Source organism: Onychomys torridus, chromosome 15, assembly GCF_903995425.1.
Source record: "Onychomys torridus chromosome 15, mOncTor1.1, whole genome shotgun sequence".
Taxonomy (NCBI): domain Eukaryota; kingdom Metazoa; phylum Chordata; class Mammalia; order Rodentia; family Cricetidae; genus Onychomys; species Onychomys torridus.
This window is the reverse complement of record NC_050457.1, coordinates 1,216,909-1,242,593: the sequence shown is the minus strand read 5'-3', so window position 1 is coordinate 1,242,593 and position 25,685 is coordinate 1,216,909. Positions and strand designations below refer to the sequence as shown.

General features: G+C 39.2%; 2 protein-coding genes across 9 annotated transcripts in view; one reads left to right on the top strand and one right to left on the bottom strand.

Moving 5' to 3' along the window:
- Positions 1-25,685, top strand: part of Rfesd (Rieske Fe-S domain containing) — a 78,451-nt gene that overhangs the window by 13,428 nt on the left and 39,338 nt on the right. For 7 of the 8 annotated variants that reach the window (XM_036206842.1, XM_036206839.1, XM_036206841.1 and 4 more), the window contains one exon: positions 11,026-11,171. In XM_036206842.1, the coding sequence (XP_036062735.1) occupies positions 11,026-11,171 (146 nt within the window). Of the gene's footprint in view, positions 1-11,025; positions 11,172-17,503; positions 18,330-25,685 lie in introns of those variants that run through there. The other variant, XM_036206846.1, reaches the window with a different exon arrangement.
- On the bottom strand, positions 928-24,465 carry Spata9 (spermatogenesis associated 9). The gene is made up of 5 exons (XM_036206849.1): positions 24,405-24,465; positions 24,153-24,241; positions 17,803-18,030; positions 8,217-8,312; positions 928-1,397 (listed from the first exon to the last, which is right to left on the bottom strand). Exons 1-5 carry the CDS (start codon positions 24,463-24,465, stop codon positions 1,113-1,115), a joined length of 759 nt encoding a protein of 252 aa, XP_036062742.1. The 3' UTR covers positions 928-1,112.

Below are 25,685 nucleotides of genomic sequence, written 5' to 3'. Positions count from 1 at the left end.
GTTTTATTTCTTGAATAGCCACAAAATCTTATCCTGTGTTAGAATATAAAGTGTTTGAAAGAAGCTAAAGTTGTTCCTTTAGGCAAAAATGAATTCAGGTCCTTCATAACTTCACAAGTGACTTATAAAATCAGTAGGGAGACTCAGCTGTACTGCCTCCAAATAAGAATAAATATACATTTTACTGTTTCTGAAAGTGTAGCATTTTTAAGAAACATTGATTTGACTTATTTATTTTATGTGCATTAGTGCAAAGATGTCAGATTCCCTGGAACTGGAGTTACAGACAGTTGTGGGCTACCATGTGGGTGCTGGGAATTGAACCCAGGTCCTCTGGAAGAGCAGCCAGTGTTCTTAACTGCTGAGCCATCTCTCCAGCCCCAGCTTTTTTTCAAATAAAGTTTTTGTCTGCCTGTATGTATGTGCACCACATTTCATCTGGTTCCTGCAGGAGTGAGAAAAGGGTGTTAGATCCCCAGGGACTGTAGTTACAGACAGTTGTGAGCTGCTGTGTGGGTGTTAAGAACCAGTTCTGGGCTCTTAGCCCAGCAAGTGCTCTTAACTGCTGAGCCATCTCTCCAGCCTCACAATATATAGCCTTTAGTTATAAAATTTTCCTTTCCAGATAAGCATTCTGAACAATTCATTAAAAATATAAGTGAATTATAAACACATCCATATTATAAACAGTGTAAAATTTAACACAACAAAATATGAATTATCTTATTAAAAATATTGAATAGTCAGGCAGAGAAGATGGCTCAGTAGCATGTTCTGTTCTTCTAGAGGACCTGTGTCTGGTTCCCAGCATCCTTATCTGGTGGCTTTTGGAGACTTTACACTCTCTTCTGGCCCAGGTAGATATCTGCACATATTCATATAAAAATAAAAATTAAAAAATACTGGGTAGTCATACATATATTGTACATCAAGATTCATTCCATTCTCTATGTTATATAAAAACAAGAGAATGATGTCATAGTTTTCCCAGCTCTACCCCCTTTTAGAAGAGCATTCAGCATATGTAAACTGGTCTTCTGGTTTTGTCTGATGAAATGTACCCATGGACAGATGAATATTGATCTCTGAAGTGGTATTTGTGTCTGAATTTCTCATTCATTCAGTTCAGCTGATTGGTCAAACACAGAATGTAAAACCTGGATCTTGTTACTCTGCTTGTTGGCAGGAGGCTTGCGGTGAGCTGAAAAGTTGTCGGGCTTCTCCGGCAATGACCTGTAAGGTTTTGCTTTGATCTCACCTTCAGAAAACATGGGCTCTGGAAGCACGGGCTCAGAAAAGGCTTTCCTAAAATTCTCACTCTCTCTATTTTGCCTTATGGATTCTTCTTCTTGAAAAATGTTCTTTATCTTCACCAGCACAGCATTAACACAGACTGCCTGTATCAATAAAGAAAATGTTGAAAAATAATGTTTCTTTTTAAGGTAATGACAATCACAGACAAAAAGTAACATGACTAACATAGTCAATAATCTACACATTTCTATTTAAAACACCCTCCCTTTGAAGAAACCCTGATACATGGCAACCAATAGATTGGAAATGTGTTTAAATAAAACATGCATAAAAAATAACCTCAGAAGTGAGTAATGCATCAAGTTTATTCATTCAACTTATTCTGCATTACTAATGACAACAATGAGTTAATTAGTGAAGGACAGGAGCATATTCCATGAAGCTAAAGGGAACTAGTTTATCTTATAAAAAGAACTGCCTGAAGATGATATGATGGATAGTAAATACTTCATTTTATCTCCTTTCAATTTCAAAGCACTGTAATTTTCTAATAGAACCTTTATTACAATAACATTAATTTATTTCATTGTGGTATTTCCATACATGTATATATTGCATCTTAATCTCATCTATCCTCTTTTCATCTTCCACTAGTCCCTTTCCCTTCTCTAATATTCCTTCCACTAGTTTGAAAAGTCATTCTCGTTTCCACACAATGAAACAAAACACACCATACTTCTCTTTCTGTGTTTTTGTACTGTCTTTCTGCTTAACAGGATGACCTCAAGTTTCATTCTTTTAACTTATTCCCAATGATACAATTTCATCTCAAAGGTTTCATTGATGCGACTATGCCATTTTTGTCTTACTTCTGTTCCTATACTTCATTAAATGTATTTGTTTACAAATACAGAACCACCATAGCATCTCTGAAATGAAACTGGCTTAATCATGTTGGATGATTTTAATATGTATTCCTGAGTTCACTTTTCAAGTATCATATTAAGGATTTTGCATCTAATTAATCAAGGGTTATCAAAGATTACATTGGCGTATAGTCTTCCTTTTCCTCCATTTTCTTCCTTTTTCATTTTTTATATGTGTAAAACTTGTATTAATGGCTCAAATATGTTTTGAAAAGTAGTGTTTTATGTGTTGATTTTAAAAAAGCATGTGCATTTTACTACTGTTGTATGGAATATTGTGTAGACATTTGTTAACTCCATTGACCTCTAGTGTATTTAACTGTTTGTTGATATTTTTGTCATGTTGGTGAGAGAAGGGATACTGAAGTCACCCACTATTGTATTGTAGTCTTGTCTCTCCTTGTATGTTGTATAGTATTTATTTATAAGATTGAGCAACCCAGCTTTCATTGCATACGTATTTATGGCCATTATGTCATCTCAGTGGATTATTCCTCTTGTGGTTTGAATGTGAAAAGTTCCCCACAGACTTGTCCCCAGGTGATGGACCTATTTTGGAAATTTTAGTTCCTGGGTACTACCTACAGTAAATATTTCATTGGAGGTATCGTTTAGGGGTTATATCTTGCTCTGTACCCATCTCCTCCCCTGCTTCTTCCATCATTAAATGAGCAGCTTCTTCCACCTGCTTCCTCTGTCTTGCCTTTTCTGCCTCAGGTGTCTTGTTTTTCTGAGACATGTCTAACTCTCAAAGTTATTGATTTGTCTTTAAAAATATATCCCAGGATATTCTTGTTTGATTTCATATGTGCAAATTTCGTTAATTCCTCCTATAACTTATCTTTTCATGTTGATAGCAGGCTCTTTTAACGTGCAGTTTCTTAATTCTCATGGTTTAGCTTATTAATGCTTTCCTTTATATTGTGGGAGGTTTTTTTTTTTTTTTTCAGTTTAAAGAAATCACGACCTATACCCAAGGTCATGAGAACATTCTCATCTATTATATTCTAGAAGCTGAATTATTTTGCTTTTCACTTATAGATTTATAATCTACATGGAATTGGTATGAGGTAAGAGAAAAATACTTAGCCAATGGTCCCCAGTTGATCTGCCCTTACTTATCAGAAAAATCTTTCTTGTATTTTCCTACTTTCTTTGTATGTAGGTCTGTTTATAACTCTCTGTGTCTAGCTGCTGTGCCTATTCTTAGACCAGTTTTGTTCTGTGAATCACAGGCGCTTCATAACATGTCTTTATAACTGGCAGAGTGAATTCTGCTAGTCTCTGAACAGGGCACATCCTCTGTTTACTTTGGCCTTCTTAAAGTTCTCTTAATTTTTATGATTTTATCATAGTTCTTATACATTTTGTTAACTTTTATCATATTGCAACATACAGTTGTATTAAGCTTTTCCCACAATCTATAAACTTAATGCAGACCAAATTAAAATCCAAACAGGGGTGTGTGTGTGTGTGTGTGTGTGTGTGTGTGTGTGTGTGTGTATGTGTGTGTGTGTATGCATGAGTGTGCATGTGCATAAATTGACTTGTTGATTCTAGATTGAACAGGGAGAGCTGAGAATATATAATTCAGCTCAGTTAATAGGGTTCTTGCCTATTGTTCACAAAAGCCTTAGGTTTGGTTTCAATCAGTGCTTAAACCAGGCATGGTTGTGAGAACCTGTGATCCCAGCAAATAAGAGGTGGAAAAGGTAGGATCAAAATTCAAGAGAGTAAGGGAAGCGTGTGTGTTGTATTTTATAGTGAGGAACAAGCAAGACAGGTAGGAGAGCAGCCTGAGGCCTCAAACCTTTTGCTCTATCCTGTCAAGAAAGCCAGAGCTGGATCTACCCTCGCAAGGACTTCTCTGATGCCTTCTGTAGCAAGATGGTGGGATAGAAGTGTCTTCCACATGACTGTCCAAGTGAGAAGAGTCAGTACAGTGACAGAAAGTAAAAGCTATAGGACAGCAGTGCAGGGGAAACTGAAAGAGAGAAAACTGCAAGGCAGAACTCAGAAAAAGGCGCAAAACAATTGGAAACTCCAATCTTGGCCCCCAGTGGGGCTGAAGGGCTGAGGGTCTGTTGTGCATGCCAGAATACCCAGTAAGTCAGAGTGTAGAGAATCCCAGTGATACCACCAGACTGTCTGAACAGTGGTGAAACCCGTAGTTCATGCAAGCCTTACTTGTCCAGTGCTGTGATTTGTTCTGAAGGTGAGGCATAGCTCACTCTTTCTCAAGAGTTTGCTAGGATCCACGGTGGAAGGACACACTGTTAAGGACTAAGCTACTCTGCATTTCAGACTCCACAGAAAGGTCAAAATTCAGAGGCCCTGAGGATTCCACAGCACTGACAAGGTGCAACAGCCAAGGAGAAGGGCAGCTCTGCCAGTCGTTGAAAAGTTTAAGCAGCGAGGGGGGGGGGGCAGTGATCAGTGGCACCTTCGTCTGTGGGAAGCAGAACACGTGGTTTACTGCAGGGACTCGGTCAGTAGATAGTTTACATTCCACAGGGTTCCCTCTCCCCTTCTATCACCAGTCAGAGGTCAGTAGTCTGCTTTCCATACACACTTTGACTTGGACATTTGCTTGGGCATCTAGAGTAAGAAGGCATTCCACTATCAAAGACTGTTGGGATTCATGAACCAAACTTCAAGAGAGGTGTGCCCACTTAGCCCTGTGATCACAGCTGGGACTATCATTGCTCCTTAGCATGCATACAGAAAGCCTGGGAGGTGAATACTGCTCTGCCACAGGCATATTGACCAATTCAAGTAGAAGATGCAGGGCAGGGCAGAGCAAAGCTCAGCCTGTGTACAGCATTAGTCTGTTTTGTGGAAAATGCAGTGGCCACAGGCCTCATCTTTTTCCTACTATCCCCACTTTCCCACCATTTACATTTGGCAGACTACTGTATTAGAGGATGAAGAAAGAAACTTATGCCATGGACCTCAGCTAGGAGGAAGTTTTTAGTGTTTCTTTTTCTTTCTTTCTTTCTTTCTTTCTTTCTTTCTTTCTTTTCTTTTTTTTTTTTTTTTTTTTTTTTTTTTTTTGATTTTTTGAGACAGGGTTCTCTGTGTAACTTTGCGCCTTTCCTGGAACTCACTTGGTAGCCCAGGCTGGCCTCAAACTCACAGAGATCTGCCTGTCTCTGCCTCCTGAGTGCTGGGATTAAAGGCGTGCACCACCACCACCTGGCTAGTGTTCCTTTCTTTACATTATTTTTTTTTCTTGCTTGTGTCTAATTTTACTTTTCATTTTAACTGGATTTTTAAATTTCTGTCTTATTGGGGCTGGAGAGATGGCTCAGAGGTTAAGAGCACCGACTGTTCTTCCAGAGGTCCTGAGTTCAATTCCCAGCACCCACATGGTAGCTCACAGCCATCTGTAATGAGATCTGGTGCCCTTTTCTGTATACATAATAAATAAATAAATCTTTAAAAAAATTTCTGTCTTACTACTTTTAGCTCTTTAGCTTATTATAATAGTAAATAGATAAATAATAAATATCATTTTTGCCTCTTTCCTTCCTGTTGTTATTGGCGGTGGTACTGCTGTTTGTTTCTTATTTGTCTGCTGTTTCCATGTCTAGAAGGCTTGTTTTCCTGTTGTTACTGTGATTATTTCCATCCCTTTAAGTGGTGCTTCATACATACTGTCAAGAAAAGGCTTCTAGCCGGGCAGTGGTGGCGCACGCCTTAATCTCAGCACTCAGGAGGCAGAGGCAGGTGGATCTTTGTGAGTTCGAGGCCAGCCTAGTCTACAGAGCAAGATCCAGGACAGCCAGGGCTACACAGAGAAACCCTGTCACAAAAAAACAAGAAAGAAGAAAAGACAAGGCTTCTTACTAAGACCCTCATGTAACCCTAGAATAGATGTCTAGTCTAATAGATGTGCAATTTTAAATGTAGAAATGTAAGAACTATGAAAAAAACAAGGCAACATGACTTCTCCAGAAGTTCCTATGTGAATCCAAAGATAATGAGGCATATGATTGCCAAAGAATTCAAAAGATTGTTTTTCATAATGATGAGTGAGTTTGAGTAGAATACAAATAAACAACAGAATGAAATGAGAAAACTAATACAGGCAATAAGATGAAACTCAGAAAAGGAACCAAACAAACTAGAAAATGGAAAACTCACTTAAGTCTTGCCAATAGACAAGGTCAACTGGAAGGCATAATATCAGAGACTGAAGACAGAGTGAACAAATTAGAACATTCAGATAGTAGTAAATCAGAAAAAAATAAGTTACGAACATTATAAATGATAATTGGAGGCATATTAGAAGGATAAGTTTATGAATAATCAGTATTGATAAAAGAGCCAAGTTATAAAAGACACAGAAGCTTATTCTGTGAAATAACAGCAGAAAACTCCCCATGTGTTCCCAATGCAAGAAGAATTTAAAACCAAGTACATGTACCTAGAAGCTAGGCATGCCAGGAAACAGGATATGAGCACTGGCTGGTGGGGAGTGAGGAGAGATATATGAACTTTTGGAGAAGTCATGTTGCCTTGTTTTATTCATAGTTCTTGCATATCTACATTTAAAATTGCACATCTATTAGACTAGACATCAGTGTATTGCAGGTCAGCCTAGCTGAACTAATGAGGCTAGGTTCAGTGAGCTACCCTGTCTCAAAAGACAAGGCGAATAGTGACAAAGGAAGATCCCCCAATATACTCTCACCTCTACACATATGCCTATGTCTACACATACATAAAACATACATATGCACACAAATTTCCAAACTGGCTGATTAGATTACAAACAAGACTCAAAAAATCATTTTAAAGAAGGAAAGCTTGACTTTGGCTCAAGGTCTCAGAGGTTTCAGCTAAAGGCTAGTTGTCTCCATTGCTTTATTAAGCATTGGAGATTTTAACAATTCACTGATGAGATACCCAATTAATTTATGTAATGGTAATAAATCTCAATAATCAAGAATATGTAAACTAAAATCAGTATTATAATACCCACTTTCAAAAATGGCTAAAATAGAAAATATTGTCAGTATCAAGCACCACTGATGATGTATTATGTTCTTATAGGATGGGTTTTAATTGTTAAAAACCATTTTTGGAGCTCTTTTTGCAACATCTATTAGTGATAAATGCTTGCATAGTTTATAACCTAGCAATTTCAACAAAGGACATGTACAAAGATGTATGGCAACTATAAAAGTTCAAACTAGGAACAATCTAAAATGTCCATCAGCAGTTAAGTGGAAAAAGAATGTCAATCACTAAAACACTATGCAGCAATGGACAGGAATAGATTCAACTGTAATAAGTAATGAATCTCATATTGACAATGCTGAGCCGCAGCAGAAGATGTAAAAGTGTATACTATGATTAAGTGTACATTCAATCTAAAAAGCAATCACCCACAAGTCAAAATGTCAGTCACTTATATGGAAGAGAGGCAAGAATGATGCTGTTATAGTAGTAGTTGGTAATGTGTTGCATCATGGTGAGTTGAAATAGACCAATAGATTTTGTGATAATTCATCAAGATAGGACCATTCTTGTATTGTGTATTTAATAAAACATATATGGATATTTATTAATGGATAGAAACTTGTATAACTGATACCATCTTTTATATTTTTGTCATACATAGCACTTGTAATCAAAATGTAGTAATTGTGTTCTTCAAAGTCATAGACCCCAAGTAATGGAATACTGAACTAAAGCCATCATGAGACAATGGCTATAACTAGACAACAAGAAAGCAAAAGTTAATCTGTTTCAACTGAATTTTATCAAATTTACTAAATTTGGTTAAATTTCTTTAAATAGTAATTAACTTTAGAGAAGTAAAATAATTTTATTTATATAAGCAAATTGAGCTTTGGGGAGTTAATTTGGTTTGTCAAAAGCAAACAACTAATATGAAATTATTTTGCATAGCCAGTAGTGTGCCTTGACTGATAACAATAATACCAGATGGCATAGTATATGCAGTGCTGTTTTCAACAATGCATAAAATCAAATGCAATTGTTTCTAGAATCTAGCAGTTAACTTACCAGATAAATTAGTGCTGCGTAGGAAGCATACATTATGCTAGTTAAAGCAGTTTTTGCTGGAAAAGAAATTATTTCAAACAAAGAACCCCTTCTGACCTGCAAAAACGCAAACAAAGTTTATTAAAATAAAACATTTCAATTTTCAATGTTTACAATTCCATTTTACAATATTATGAGAATTTAAAATTTTTATCTAAAGAAATTCATCTCTATTTTAACTATCTGGGCTTCTCACCCTATGAAAATACATTATTTCCTGCTTCTCCCATTAGCAAGAAGACACATCCTTTTACTAATAAAATCCAGTAGCAAATACACACAAGTCTGAAATTTCCATTTCTAAAATCTGAAATATTTCAATTTTTACAGCTGAGAAATGTGCTGGCTAGGAGTTGCTCCCCTGAGTATTAGAAAAAGTCTTTCCTTTGTCCAAATTCATGTAATCATTCTTTACTAAATTATTCACAACCTCAATTAAGCAAACAGCAATCAACATGCTAAGCATTTCCTGGAGATTAATGACCTGCTTGAAAATGTTAATCATGGGACTGCTGCAGCCAGCCTTGACCTTAGATGATCATTATGCTTCAGGCAAGGCTCCCAGCTCATACCCTTCCTGCTGCTCTGAAGGTTTTAGGCTAATAATGAATTTGCCTCTCACAAGTTTCTAGTTTCTGGTAACAGATGTTGTTGCCTTAAACATATCACTGTAACATATTCATTTTAAGGGGATTATTCCTACAGGGCACCTCTTGCTTTGAACAGGCTATGAAATGAGGGCCTTAGAAAAAATGTTTCCTTCCCTCCAGTGGTGAAGTGGCGGTTAACCATGCTCCTCTGAAGTAGCTCCAAGCCATGCAGCAGCTTCAGTGACTGTCCAAATGATAGGGCTATAACTAATGAAGTCATAGAAATGCACAGTAGATAGTGTATGCATGCTAGAGAGAACTGTGTGTGCATAGCTCTTGAAAATGATTTGTAACGCTCAGGCTAGAGCTTCAACCTAGTGGAAGCATGCTTGCCTAGCATGCACCAGTTCTCAGTTATTCCCTAGCATCACCAAAAAACAACAATAAAAATTTACCCACACTTAGGAGCATGTGTTTCAGCTTTGTGGGGGGGGGGGGGGGGTGTCGGGAAGGGGGAGCTGAGACAGGAGGATTCCTTCAACACAACAGTATGAGGTTAGCCTGGACAGCATAAGAAGATCTCATTTTGCAAAGGTTATTTACACTATCCAAAAAAAAAAAAAAAGTCAAAATAATCAATATTAGCAAAATGGTTAGGGAAATGATATTTAACCAATAACATACTCTGCAATCATTAAGAGTGTGCTTCTGAAGTGTATTTAACCCTTCATTATGTTACATAACATTATGTTGTGTTAATCCTTTGTAAGCTGACAGGTTAGCATGGGATGATTGTCACAGTTACTGAGACCAGACTTGAAGACAGAATGACCCTAGCTTAAATAAAACAGCAATAATGCCAAATACGTGCTTTATAAACACTCGATTTTATCCTTAAAGCAACCCCATGAAGGTGGCATTTTTACTGTCACCACCACGAGCCAAGGAGAAAGAGACACAAGGACCTCTTGGGGTGACAGCTGCTAATGGTAAAGTTAGACTTGAGTGAGGAGTCACCCCCAAGGTCTGCCCCCTGGCCGACCAGTGGGCTCTGCTGCTGCTAATGCTCTGTTCGTCAGAGGGGAAAGGGGGAAATGGAGCCAGCTCATGTTTATATCAAGGTTTTGTTAGGAAGACAAGAAAATGTTAAAGTACTTAACGGAATGCCTGTACACAGGTAGCATTAAGTGATGTGACAGACACACTTTAATAATAATTAATAGCTCATGACATGAGAAAGAATGAGGTTAGTATTGTATGCGTAGCAAATGATTAAACTCTGAATAAAAGTGAGTCAAACTAATCTCTACTGGTGGAAGTCAAGAAAACAGACACCTTCCTCACAAGAGAGAGATCAGTGCTGAAGAACGTATGAGATTTTCAGGGTTTGGCTACCATAAAGAATGTTTAATTTATGAAAATTCATTGAGTTACACTTATAATGATTTGCACACTTGTCTATATTTTTATTAAAATTTAAGAATTCTATCCATCTCTCATGTATAAAAAGTACAACTAGCTTTTCATAGAAAAAAATGGACAGATATGTACCAAAATTGGAAAAGCTTTTGTTTGAATAATACTGTGTCATTAACATTTACAGAATACTCCGTACATGCCAGCCTCTCTCCTAATAGCATTACTAGCATTATTTTAATCTCTAAGAAGTCTATAACGTAGAACACAGGTTCAGAGAAATTAGACTCTTCAGTATTGTCCAAGTTAAGTTGAAAAAGCACAGGGTATTGTGCTAGTGAAATGTCTAAGCGGCAGCTGTGCTCAATATCCTGCATGCTTCATTTTGGCTGACTGCTGCCACTTCTGAATGAAGAACAAAACTGGCCTTTGGTATTTCCTTGGCTCTCAGAAAGGGACTTATGGAATGCAGAAACAAATAAGTGGCCAAGAAGGCCTCTTAGCTAAGAGTGAGGGAATGTAATGTCAACTGTCTGGATCTTTCTTTAGGCCACACCAACTCTCATACAGGAATAGACACTACTTTCTTACTGGTTTCAAAAAATACTTTCTATTTCTGTAATAAATCATCCCCATAGGAAATATATTTCTTCTCATTTGGACTGCTGTCTCTGTAAGTCAACGTGGAAAATGTCTTTGAGTTCCTGGCTTTCTTACAGAGTCTATGGGAAATGAATCAAAGGTTACATTTTCTCTCTTCCCAGAGCATGGGAATGGCAGCATGCCTTCGAATCTGGCTTATGCTACAGCAGACAAGCATGCAGGCAAAGATCAGGAGAAAGAAAAGCAGATACACTCCAACAAGATGCCTCTTTGCAGAGGAAGAAGACTCGTGTGTGCATAGTGGAAGGTCTGTATGGGATGAGTAGGAAGTCACATGTAACAAAATAAAAGAGGTGTCTGTGTAGGAAATCTTACTTTGTTTCACTACACCTTTCTCTGGATTTATTCTCTCAGCTAAAGGCAATTAAAATGATTAGTTTCAAAATTATTTATGTGGATGATACCTGTTACATTTGTAATTAATTTTGTATATTGCCCAAGCATTGCTGTTTTCAATATCTTACTGCTTTCAATTTCTATAACAAATCATTTCCATAGGAAATATATTTCCTCCAAAATTTATGTGGCTACTAGTAAGTAGCAGTTTTTTAGTTTTGTAGTCACATGCTGTGGTTATTTGAATAAGAATGGCCTCTGTAGGATCATATATTTGATGCTTAGCTTCAGAGAAAAGCGCTATTTGAGCAGGAGTAGAGGTGTGGCCTTGTTGGAGTAGGTGTGTCACTGGGGATGGGCTTTGAGTTTCAAAAGTCGGTGCCAGGCCCACTTTCTCTCTCTCAGCCTGCAGAGCAGGATCTTAGTTAGCACTTCCCCAGCACCATGCCTGCCTGCTGCCACGCCCCCTGCCATGATGATGGTGGACTAAGCCCCTGAAACTGTAAGCAAGCCCCAGTGAAATGCTTCCCTTTATAAGAGTTGCTTTGGTCATGGTGTCTCTTCACAGCACAGAACACTGAATAAGACACATGCACTACCTGGTTTTTACATTATAAACCACTTTACTTAGTTTCTGCCATTTAGCAGGAGTAGCATATAGAAAAACTAAAATAATAAGCAGGAGATGTTTGGGAAAATAGGAGTCTTTATTTACATTTCCTTGGTCTATCTGAAATATTTCATCTTAAATTTATTTTATCAATTTCATTTATTTATATATTTGAATTAAATTACAGTATCAATGCTATGTCAATATTTTTTAGTTTGGTTACATTAATATGCACAATATAAACAGTTTTAGACATGAACAAATTTCAACCTTTCAACTCCTTTCACATAATTAATTGACTGTCTCATCTCATAAAGAAGCACCTCTATTCATTTTCTTTTCACTAATAATGACATAAATCACAAGAAAGCCACATTTGCACAGCTGAGAAAACAAATTATACATAACTGCAGGGTGGAGAGTTACCAGGCCTGATTTCATGTTGCTCAAAATCACCTTGCTGAGGACAGGAGAAAAATCAGGGACAAAGCTCTCCTTCTGTGACTAATGGACAAATTAAGGTGTGCTGGCACTAACAGGAAGGCCCAGGAAAAAAGCGTTTCCTATAAGTTGGCAAAAGCTAACTGGGCATGCCTTTGCATAGTACCTTACCACACTTACAAGAAGGACCTGGCACTCCACAGTACAGAAAGCATCAGCCAGCATCTGTGGAGCACTATTCCTGAGAAAGCTTTTATTCAGATGGTCCAGTGGAGGTCAGGTGCCCTCACCTTTTGGCTAACTCAGAGCAGTATGTCTTTGAGAAACTCTTTTTGGAAAATGTCTTTTCCTGGGTCCAAATCATACCTGCTGGATAGTCCTGGGGCAGGCCCATCAAGAACCCACAGAACTCCTGATATTTGTAAATGTGCATTTTAAATTCTTAACTGGAGTACACTCTGAAAGATATGGGGAAGGTGTGGGGAGGGGTGTTTTTAGAAAACTTTTTGCTTCAGCCTGAAAGAGGGCATGAGTTCAGTGGGCTTGAATGAAATATCCAGGCAGCGTAGGGGCTGAGATTCACTCAGGTTTTGCCCACATATTGCTCTGTACCTCCTATGCACAATAGAAACAGTCATCTCCTCTCAATCCAAGAAGATCTTTCAGTTCTGTGGCCTCACGTTGAATGGCCTTCCAGAATCCACAGCTCTGTCTAGAGCTGACGTGCCTTGGCTGACTATCTAGGTCACTGCAGCAAGAGCAGCTGCAGGCTTTGCTCAGCCAGGATGCTCACAGGCGGGCAGATGCACCACTCTGAAGTACTGGTGCTAGGGATGTCAGAGACCTCCAGGGAATTCTCCACTCGGGGTTTTCCATTCCTGAGGCTTAACATCTTTAGCTACTCTCCTGTCACTGCAGAACCTGGAAGAGTTTGGGGAGTAACATGACTCAGTTCAGGTGCAAATGGAGTTTTTAACAAGATGGCCAACGGAGAGGCTAAACTCAACCTCTGTGCTCAACTCAGACTGACCATTGAAAATTCTTTAGATAATGTGTATAGATTTGGTCTTTAGGCAGCTCATGTTTTGTACATATCTTAAAGGGCCCAGATCTAAGCATCCTTTCAAAAGACCCAGGAGTAGACTGTCTTAGGGGCTGTGGGCCAGCATCCTTTCACTGCTCACCTTAAGGAAACCATTTCTATAGATTTCATCTTAGATCTCTCTGTACCAATGGCTCAAACATCAGTCTAACTACATCATCAATGTCCTAATGAAAATGCTCCTCTATGTCCATGTTTTACAGGGAAGTGATCTGCTTCATTGTATTCCATATTAATAAGATAACTTATGTAGAACCAATTACACTTTTCCAGGTAGAAAAGGATGCATCTATCATTCATCACTTTCAGATCAGAGACCAAAAAGGTCACTAATAAAAGATCTTGGGACCATGAAACTAACTTCAGATTGGCTACTAGGCAACCTACTTTCCCACAGCCATATTTACATAAAGTGATATTCTCTAGGTGTTCACACAGCATATTCCTTTGAACATTAATTCCAGCTGTCACCCCCTTGAAATTCTCCACCACAAAGCTTCACCTGAAAGCAGCTGGAAAAATCTATAGTAGATGATTAAGAATGAACATATCTTCTCTATGCTGTGGCTCTTGCCACTCAACACACTCCAGCACCATGGAGACACTCAATCCACAGCAAGCCCAGCCTTCCTATGTGTCACACCTCATACATCCCGTCTGGACCCCCTGGACTGATATGCTCACATTCATACTTTTATCTGTGCTCTCACTGCACCTTCAGATTTGGCCTGTTGCTTTCTTCCTCCCTACAGTTTCCTCTCAGAGACAGTCTCCCTCTCCACAAATCGCTGTATGCCACTGCAGTGTTTTCTTCACCCCTAATGCTCAAATATCCTGAAACCTCTGACCCTAAATTCTCTTCTGTCTGCTCACCCCAAGCACATACTATTGTTTCCCTAAAAGGTCATGCTCTCTTTTATGTGGGTACCTTCGTTGCAGACTCTTCATTTCCTCTAACCATTTTCCTGCAACCTCATTTGGATTTTCTACTGAATTTTCTAGACAGTTTACAGGGGCCATCTGAAGTTGCATGCCTCTTCTGGATGCTTCTACAGTCTACTTTGCATCCTTTGGTCATGCACTTGCTACACTTGACTGACAGTCTCTGCATATTTACCTATTAGCTCTATATAGTCCATGGAGAAAGGATAAAGTATACCTGGTACCTAAATTAGTGGTTTTTTATATCAGATCCAATAAATATTTGCTGATTTCATTAAGAGGTTAAATTATACTTCACTTACTTGCTGAGAGAAATTTAGACACCTTATATTAAATTGTAAAAGAAGATGGTTAGTAGGGTAGAAAGAAAGCTGGCTCCAGTAACATGTCAGGCTGAGCTCCAGGATTTCTCACATTCCTGCACAAACTGTTTCTTGTGAGCAAGGGACATGTTTGAATATTAAATAGCTTTAGGAGCTACAGCAAGTGCATTCCTGTGGAGAGAACTAGAGATGAAGTCCCTAGGTATGTCAGGGGCACCAGGGTAATGGACACCCCCCCACTTAGAGGATAAGCTGGGCAGGTGTTTCAATGTCCCTGAAAAAGGCTCTGTTTCTTCATTTCAAGGTTTCTCTCTCCTGGTACAACATTAAATATGCACAATTAACAAAGATCTTGTCCTCACTGTGGCATCTGATTGAGTAGGGAACCAACAGGACATTGCTCTGGCTGATACGTCTACTGTGAATCTACGTCTCTGACATATGCTCATTCTCTCTCTCTCTCTCTCTCTCTCTCTCTCTCTCTCTCTCTCTCTCTCTCTGTCTGTGTGTGTGTGTGTGTGTGTGTGCGCGCGCGCGCGCATGAGCATGAGGCACTCAGATCTACAGTGGGAAAACCTGTTGGCTTAAAAGCAATGTAAAATGTCAGCTCCTTTGCAGCTTTGATTTAGTAGAAAAACTAGGAAAAAAACACAACAAATATGATAAACCGATTGGTAGGAAATACTTCAGAAATATTCTTCAGAAGACATTTTACAACTCTATAAATACTCTGGTTTGGGGACTGGAAAGGTGGCTCAGCTGTTGAGTAACTACACTGGCTGCTCTTCCAAAGGACCTGGGTTTGATTACCAGCACCCACATGGCAGGTGTAACTGTCATTGTGGTGTCCCAGGACCACAATTGTCTGTAACTCCAGCTTCAGAGCATCTGATGATCTCTTCTGGCCTTCATGGACACCAGGCACATACATGGTATACAGACATACATGTAGGCAAAACATTCATAGATTTTTTAAAAATCCTTTTTAAGCCTATGGTTTTGACAAAATTCAGAGAAGGAATGGCAAGACAGAGCATTAACTTCCAAAGGACATTTCAGAGGGAAATAAGATAGCATTCAGCTATTCTTCAATGTTATAAGATAAGAAACAAGGCTCGAAATGTTTAAGAATCCATTGGTTGGCAAATGCAGAACATTTTTTATATTCTTAGATATTAAGTATCACAAGGAAACCTTTTATAAATTCTGTTCTCAGGTGATGCATAATTAAAGAATCTGATTTTTTTTTTATGTAAAAGCCTTTAATTAATGATAGACTGCTCCATGATGGAATGTTTATTGATTCTGGCCATCTAGCATCCACCCTTCATGAGGACCTGCTCTCTCCACTCTACTTTCAGGCCATAGGGTCTGCACGGGGCTCCAACCCCAACTCTGGGGTGAATCAGGAAACCTTCTCAGGCCAACGGATGCAGCCCAATTCCCTGAGTTAAAGGCAAGCACTGGGTGTACACCCTCCTCTACTGGTGAACCCAAGGAACACTAGCTCAGGGACTTGATTTTCTGTTATAATTACTTGAGCCTCAGAGGATGGAGACCCCCAAACAGTTACAAATCATATTAGATAGTCTAAGAGTAGAATGGATATAGAACAAAATGAAGAGTCGCAAAGGAAAAGAGGTAGGCCATTGCTTCATTATCTATGCACGTGTCTGGAACCTTAACGCTGGGCTGTTTGTATGAACTAACAGTCTTCTCTTTTGGTTTAACCCAGTTTGAATATGGTTTCCTCTCCTCTCAGCCCAGGTGTTCAAGCCAATACCCCTGGAGTTGAGATGCTGGTCGTGAAAGACCCCGAGTCTCCTACAGAACAAATTCAGGTGTTTGAATCTAATCCAGATTGAAGAATCCAGAGTTCTGTGTCATAAAGTTTAAAAAAAATCAGGCCTGAAAAGTTTTAACAGTTACTTTCCTTAACAAGAAATAACAGAAGCTCCATGAAGCCATGCAGAAAACATAATTAGAAATACACATAAATATTAGTGGGTATACCTGAGTGATTTTATAGCTGAATACACCCAACTAGCACACCAAAGGTTAGTTTAGAAACATAGCAATGTTCTGGGAGGGCAGAGCAAAACACAACCACTTTGAAAAATCATTATAGAATTCCCTTTAGGTCTGACACAAATAGTCAATTTGCATGCTTATGTTTTCCTTGAACTGTCTGAAATGAAAGTTTTATACAGCTCAAATAATAAGGTAGAAAAAGTCCACATTATCCACTCCTCCAGATTTAAACTAGAAATTGTTCTATATTCATTACCCACTCCTCCAGATTTAAACTAGAAACTGTTCTATATTCATTCCTCTTTTCCAACTTTATCTGTTTTACACGAAGCACCCCAAATTCATTATAGTTTTATTTTTAAATTAAAGAAGTTTGTTTTGTTTTGGTGTTTCAAGACAGGGTTTCTCTGTGTAGCTTTGCGTCTTTCCTGGAACTCACTTGGTAGCCCAGGCTGGCCTCGAACTCACAGAGATCCGCTTGCCTCTGCCTCCCGAGTGCTGGGATTACAGGCGTGCGCCACCACTGCCTGGCAAGAAGTTTTAACATGTTGTTTATTCTTTCAAAATTCTGTGCAATATAATGTACTTTGATCATAATCCCCATTCCCCCCCACCTCTCTCTCTCTCTCACACACACACACCTTCTTTTCCCCAACCTCCAACTTTCATGCCTTTGGGGGGGGAGGGGCGGCCCACTACTTTAATTGGGTTTTTTTAAATGAGCATAGGTTTGGAGCAATTTACCTGTGCCTGTATCACTCAAGAAAAATGACTCACCCTCCTCTCATTAACAGCCTATACCTTACGAATTCCCTATTGGTGAAGGGGTATCAGCCTTGTGCTGGTAGCCACTGCTGCTGGGAGCTCAGGGGTGAGCAGCCATGTCATGTCCAGAAGAAGGAGTTTCACGACATCTCTTCAAATCTTCTGGTGCTCACACCATCACCTCATCCATGATGTTCCCTGAACCGTGAAATGGTGATGCAGACGTCCCATTTAGGGCTGAGAACTCAACAGTCATTCATTGTCAATACTTGGTTAGTTATGAATCTTTAGAAGGGTCTACAGCTATGTAAACACAATACCCACTTGCCTGCATGCTGTACAGAGGTTGACTTGGCGCGTTCACCTCTCTCAGCAGCCGATGAGAGATGTGCCTCAGTTCTAAGAGTCTATAAGCGAGCTGTGGCTGCAGAAGTTTGGCCACTGATTTGGAAGAGCTGGATATGCTGTTTAATCCTTGAATTAATGTTCCTCGGTTGATCTGGGCTAAAGCTAGAGCCATTCTTACCTTGGAGGTTTTCTGCACTGGATCTTTTTTCTGAAAAAAATAAGCTTTGAGAAGAATCTGATATATGATTCTCTGATACATTCATATCATATACTTGTAGCAGAAACTGAGTATACAACTATGCTGTACATGACATCTTAAATTTACCCAGCCCAATAAATATACCCTGTACAATTCACTGACACCCCTAATTAAAGCTTTCACATGAACACATTAATTTTTCCTCAGGATAAATATCAAGAACTAAATTAATCAAAGGATAGAATTGTTTCATTTCATTCTGGGTTTATGGGTTTTTTGTTTGCTTGTCTTTTGAAACAGGGTCTCACTGTGTCCTTCTGTGTCACACTGGTTGGTATTGAATTTCTATGTAGACCAGGTTGGCCTTGAACTCACAGAAATCTACCCAGCACCACTCACCTTGAGTGCTGAGATTAAAGGCATGTGCTACTATGTCTGGTGGTCTATGGTATTTTTACCTTGATTTTAGAGGCTGCTTTAAAAAATAGACAAGATCCTCCCTCCCTTCTTTTCTCCCTCCCTCCCTCCCTTCCTTCCTTCCTTTCTTCCTTCCTTCCTTCCCTCTTTCCTTTCTTAATCCAGGGTCTTGTACATACTAGCCAAATGCTTTACCACTGAGCTATGTCTTAGCTCTCTTTTTCCTTTTTATTCTTAGTAGTGCAGGTTGTGTGTGAACTCATTCTGTAGCCCAATCAGGCCTTGGACTTGCAATCATACAGCCTCATTCTCCTGCATAGCTGGACTACAGCTCTGTACCTCCAGGCTTCACTCTAAACAATAATTCTTATCCAAACATTACTTCGCATATAAAATATTCAAGAAATAGTACTTATTTAAAACTACTACAAATATTTTTACAAGTTTGCTTTAAGGGTTTTATTCTTGAGCTAGAGTATATATAAAGAAAATTAAAACAAACATCCTATATGTCAGTCAAGAAGCTTAAGAAAACCCTTCATCTCAAAACTTCAGAAATTCTAGTAATTTCCAGCAAAACAGTAGAATTATCAAAACATGTAACGTTGTTTCTTCTGTGCTCTCCTGAGTAATTTACCACAGAGAAACTGCACAGAGTGTGGTTAAGCTGCATTCCAGTCAACAGACAGGCACAGTTTCATCACTAATTTAAGTAATTGGGGGTCATCTGGCCATCCTTAGGAAAAAATATTAGTTAGGCATTGGCTACATATTAGCACCTTGGAATCTGTAATGTTTTGTTAAACATAAATTATAACTAATATAAGAAAAACTATATACAAAAGTACAATAACTATATACCATATATACAAGCAATAAATACCTAAACAATGTCTCGTCCATTTGCATTTGACAAATTCAGAGAAAATAATTCCATTATCTGTCCTATTTTGGTAAGTCCAAAATGTACCTGATTCACTTTCTATCCTAACTTATTTTACTAACAGAACTGTCTTATAACGTCTTTCAAATTTATACACTTACAGCTCCTAGTGAGTTTCTTTTCTGAAATTCTTAACAAGGAAAACTATAACAAACTGGTCTTCAACTCCCTCAGAGACTCAAGAAGGAAATAATACTACCTAATAAAAAATAAAAACAGGAACTGCATGCAAGCAGCTTCCAAAAAAAAAAAAAAAAAAAGTGAGTTGACAGAAACAGCCAGCTGCCTGGACAGTCACCTGAGGTTTCTCCACAGTGTTGGGGCATCATCTTCAGCCTATAGGCTTAGCTTATCTGACAGACTCACTTGTGAACTAGGATGTACACAAGGTCAACAGTTTGACCTCACATGGTGAGAGCAGTCCATGTACCAGAAACACCTGAATTCCACTAGTGTCATGTCATGATTCAGGATTTTAAATTCTGGAAATTGTTGATGTTTTTTGAATTCAGCTGTCCATTCTTCTTGGCTGTGTGTGTGTGTGTCTTCATCTTGGCATCCCATTCTTCTCCACATCCCTCTATTAAATGCCAGTCTACTATTGAGAGGGGTGAGCTTAGTTATTTAATTGGTTATTTTTTTTTTGTCTGCCGTGAACATCATGTGTTCGCCTAAGAGCTATTATTTTGTATATCTACTTTAAAAGTAAATATATACCACCAGATATCAGTAGTTTTCTTCCAGCTCAGCAGTTTTCACTGGAGACAGCCAGAAGCTGTTCTAGCCCACCCATAAGGATGCATTTTTGCTGTTTTGTGTCCTGATGTAGTTTGTTCTGTTAACTTTTATGAAAGGTTCAGTAGCCCCCCCCCCTCAGTCTCTCAGGCAGCAGCAGCAGTAGATAGCGCCTTCTGGACTGTTGAAATTGTCACCCTCCCAAGCCACATTGAGGAAATCAATCTCAAAGCCAATACGAAGGTAGAGTCACTTGATATCGTTTTCTCCCCTGATTGTGGTCAAAGGACAGCCCAGAGAAGTTCAGTACCCCCAGTACTGCAGTCCCAGCAGCTACAGGTCTCCTGTGACTGCTATGCTGACCCTCCCCAGCTCTTCCTCCAGCTGGACTACGCACAAGTTGCTCATTTGTGATTGCTGTTTATCTACGCTCTCCCTCGCTGTAATTATTAAAGTAGTCAGCCACATTGCTAGGGCAAACAGGCATGGGACATGTGAAGTTCCACCTTGTCAACTTTGTCTCCTTGTTCAAGTGATCAGTGTTTGGGGAATCTACCATGTTGGCAGCTGTGAAATGATACCGTTACTTCTGCAGACTCCTTTTCTAAATGCATCTAAAGAATCTTTGACTTTCTTCTGATTGTTCTGAGACACAGTCTTGTTGTATAAGCCAAACTATCCTCAAACTCCACCTGGGCTCCAAGTCTATACCCTCCTTCCTCGGCCTCCTGAGTGCTGGGATTACGGGCATGTGCTATCAGGCCCAGGTTCTTCACTGGACTGTGGCTTGCAGTCACTGACTGTCCCCATCTGTGTGTATCAAGAAGACTGATTTATTAGTCAGTAACATGGTTCTGGGACCCTGCAACAGGTCTCCCCACTCGTCCTTCTTCATTTGAATGCATGCTCCTGTCCCACACAGGCCATCCCATTTATGTTGTCAGTAGTTCTAACTGACTTTTCTATTACCCCAGGACTTCCTATCCTCCACCTACAAAAGCAGCCTGTCAGTAAACTTATTCAATTCTTCCTTTGAATAGTCCTAGAATTTGGCCCCTCCCTCCCCCACCCCTAGTCTAGCTTATTGAAATAAGCTCCATCATCTCTTCTCTACGTTAGTGGATTAGCCATCTAAACAGTTCCCTTCTCCCAGCTTTGCTTATTTTCATTATTTCAACAGCAAACAAACCAAAGAGATCCAGTTAAAACTGTGATCATACCTTACATTGGCTCAGTGGATATTGAACAACTTAGGAAACAAGCCCTGTGGAGACTGTGGCTTTACCTCCCTGACCCCACAATCTTCTCTCCCTTTCCTTTTTAAATATTTGTGGAACTTAATCAACAATGTTTTGTGAAAGTTGAAAGCATTCTTGTCAAATCTAGACAAAATCAGAACGAGAAGGTTGTGGGGGTGGGTAAGTACTGGGGTAAGTAGGGGTAAGCACTTTCTTGTGAAGTTTCTTCTCGTTATACACACAGACTATACTTTGTACATCTCATACATGAATCAGTTTGTGTAACTAAGTTAGCAAGGTGAATGGTGAAAAAAGAGCAATCGATTTCAAAATGGGCAAAAAGCTATCATTGTGTTCTTCCCTAAGTGGCCTACAATTCTCTTAAGTAAATAAATTCAAGGTGTTGGGAACAGGATAGAGCTCTCTTTTAGGGAGAAAGTAGCCATATATCTGAATATAAACCATAGTATTGGATCCAGTACCAGAAGATAGAGTGGGGTTATAAAGAAATTACAATTTTTTTTCAGTTGAACAAAATCTCAATGTCTCTAATTTTGGCAATGGAGGAAACACATTTTGGAAAAGAAACAGGGCATTTCAAAAGAAACTGGCCTCTAGGACTCCTCTTAAGGCTTTTTCCAATAATTATTGCACTACCATCCACTTTTAAGCATTTATATCCCTGGTTTACTGGACACCTATCCATCTCTCCTCTAAGAACTCGAGAATATGGCTAAGAAAAGTCTTCATCATTTCAAAATACTTTATGCAAAGTCCAGGGGAACCAAGAGAGGAGGCAACTAGACTATAAATTGATGGTCTAGAATCATAGAATTTGGCCTTCCCTCTGAGTTTTCAAGCCTTAGTCTGGCTTGCTCAGCTGTTCAACCTGTGTGCTGCCCAACAACTGCTCATCTAAGAACTCACACTTCACATCACTCCCATTCCAAGTCTAGACCCCCAAACCGAGAAGGCCTATTTTCTTTGTTAGTCTACAGTCAGAATCATAAGCTGAGTAGCTTCAATTTACAGCTTAACACAATGTGTTACGTTCCTTGAACTGAGACTATTTAATTTTATTATATCCCATCTTTCTCTTCTTGTCAACATGGTCCTCTGTCCTACTTAATAGTCCTTATTCTTCTGGCCATTCAAGAAATGCAGATGTTTCCTTAACTACTGCATAGTCTTGTCATCTCACACTGTCAGTTTTATAATATACTGAATACTACACCCATTCTTTATATTCCCAATGTTCTTGGCAACCATTTATAACACAATCTTACTAGAAACTCTGCCTCCATTAAGAAAACATTATCACTAGAGAAATACTTTTTCTTTTTTTTTCTTGTGTGTGTGTGTGTGTGTGTGTGTGTGTGTGTGTGTGTGTGTATGTGTGTGTATGCATGGCATATGCACATATCTGAGGTCATGTGCATGTGCCCATGGGAAGGCCAGAGAAGGGCTTCCTGTGACCTCTTTTATCATTTTCTACCTTATATTTTGAGACAGGTCTTTCACTGAATCTCATCATTTCAGGTAGGCTGACTAGCCAGTGAGATCCCAGGTTCTACCTGTCTCCACCTTCCAATGCTAGGGTTAGGGGCACATGCAGACATGCCTGGTTTTTATGTGAGTATTGGGGATGCAAACTCTTGCTTGCAGAGCAAGCGATCTTATCCACTGAACTGTCCCCATAGCCCTAAGAACTATTTTCAAAGTAAAAATTAGGTGTCATTTCCATCCTGAAAATCTTCTCGGTCATATGTTTGTGTTATAATTAAGACAAAGATCAGCCTCTTTTGTTGAATGACATCCAAAGATCTTCATATTCTGGTTCTGAGTTAAATTAATAATACCTATTAACTATACCAGTACAACCTGTTTCATTTGATTCAACCCACTGACAGGGATCACATTCTCTTTATTTTCTCCACAGAACTTTCTCCCCAGTCGCAAGCAATAGGGAGGTAATAGTAAGTGTCTGACGCTGTTCATCTTGAGGCATGGCTAAGACAGCCCCAACACCTTTCGTAATGAAACACGTAGACTTTGTGATTGCCGTGTTACTCACAGTGCTTTTGGTTTAGTTTCTGGTTTGGACTAAATTCTTGACATGTGACATTGCCACAGGTCTATCTTTTACAGTGTCATGTAACTTTACACTGTATCGTACATCAAAGGCGAGACTTGGGATAATTAGGTTTAGATAAGATGGAGCCTTTTCTATACCATAAACATCTTCAGAATTTCCTCTATCCTTCTGCCTCTAATTCCAAAATTTTATCGCCTTCAAATCTCTTATGAAACAGAGACTTAAAAACACAATGGGTATATATTTTGTTTAAAGTGGTAGACATCAATATTTTCTTTCCACATTAACACACACATACTCACAGTGTATCTTTTCAGGATTAGTTTATCTCAGTTAAGTGTTTGTATTCACTTAATTGCCTTAGATTTTACCCAAGTATTTCTAGCTACTTTTCCAATTTTACATTAAGCAAATCTTAAGTAACTACATTGTCAGTTTCTGCTAGGAAAGACTTTCAGATTTCTAATCCAATGACACAGTGATTATCTTTAATCTTAGTTTCTCTATCTCATTCACTTTCTGGCCTATCTCTCTTTCTACCCAAGGAACACCCCCCCCCCCAGTAAATAAAATTCAAAATTATTTTTTCTGAGGAAAAATTATATTTTCTTAAGCTTTACTTACAGATCTCAGCATTAATGATTTGTATGCTACAAAAAATTACATATTTTGTTTTCCTTTTGAAGCTTATAAATCACATTACCTGGTTAGACTGTGATAATCTTAGGATGTTAGGGAGTTCATCTTTAAACTCATCTACAAGGTCCATGATTGCCTTCTGGATACCCTCAACTAAGGAAAGGAGAAGTTAGCAGAAACAGCCTGTGATCTTCACAGGAGTATGGAACAAGGGCCCACCTCCTGGGTAACTGGGAATACAGGGAAACCTGTGAGATTTGTCCCCAGTTGTCCGTCCCCATGCCCACATCCCAGTTTACAGTAAGATTAGTCATACGTCTTCCAGAGAAGTTCTTCAGCACCTGCCCACATATCCACCCAATAGGTCTGACTTCCATGATGAGCTGTGACTTAGGTTCCAAGTGTTTAGCAAGTAGCAGGCCTGGGATAAGGATGTCCTGCCACTTAGGATGGGAGGCAAGGACAGAACCTGACACACTGCCAGAGCTCTTTGTTACTACACAATGGGGCCTCTGAGAACTTCTCACAGAACCTTCTGAAATATCTGTGGAGGTGGGAGGAAGAAGAATGTGTTTGGAGGCAGAGGGGAGGAGTGAGGAACCCCGAAAAAATGAACCACACTAGGAACTTCTATAATACAAAATGAGTTTTGTCCCCAGTTCTATAGTGGTAGTGGAATTAATGAATCACCTGAGCACAAAGCTCCCTCTGAAGGCAGTTGGAAGTGATTTAAAAGAAATCACATAATGTCAAACACACACACACACACACACACACACACACACACACACACACACGTGCGCGCACGCGCGTGCTTACACAAGCCATTAATTTGAAAAGACTTCTGAAGAGGTCGAGCTTCACCCAAATTGAGATCAATAGGTCACACCAGGCAAAACTGTGAAGTTTTTGGGTTGTCTGCATTTCTTCAGTGTTTGCACACCTAGGAAATCATTGACCCTCACTCACCATGCAAGGAAAGAACTAAATATCAGGTTAATTTGACTGGGTTAGTGGGGATGAGTTAAAAATTGGTGGATTAAAGAAAGTCTCATTTTACAGTTAATAGTAGCTTGGTGGTTGTCTTTAGCAAGCTTGAGGCCGTGGCCAATGGAAACTTGTTCAAAAAAACTGTAGAAGAGAGATCATCAGAAGATCCCCACTATCACACTTTTCTCAGCCCTTAACCTGACTGTAAATACTCCCCACTACACATACCCACTTCTAGCCAAATAGTACCCTCTTTCCTCGCTCATGGCCTTTGAGTATGTGTTAACATGTGAAAAGTGCAGCCCATTACCAGAAAGAAAACCTTACTCACTAATGACTAACAGTGTAAACTATGAGCTGCTTTCTTTGCCCTATCTGGACATTTGGCTGCCACCTTGTCTCTGATTTCCACAGTACTCTGCTCCCAGCAACTCCCTTCTTTATGTTTCCTAAGATCACCTTTGGTTTCTTCTGATCAAAACACTTCCCCAGGCATCATAGAGAATCAACCCATCAAAAACCATAAACACCCCTCATGCCTTTATCACACCTAAACCAAGAATAAATGGTAAACTAAATGATCTCAAGCATATTTAGTTTCCTTCTA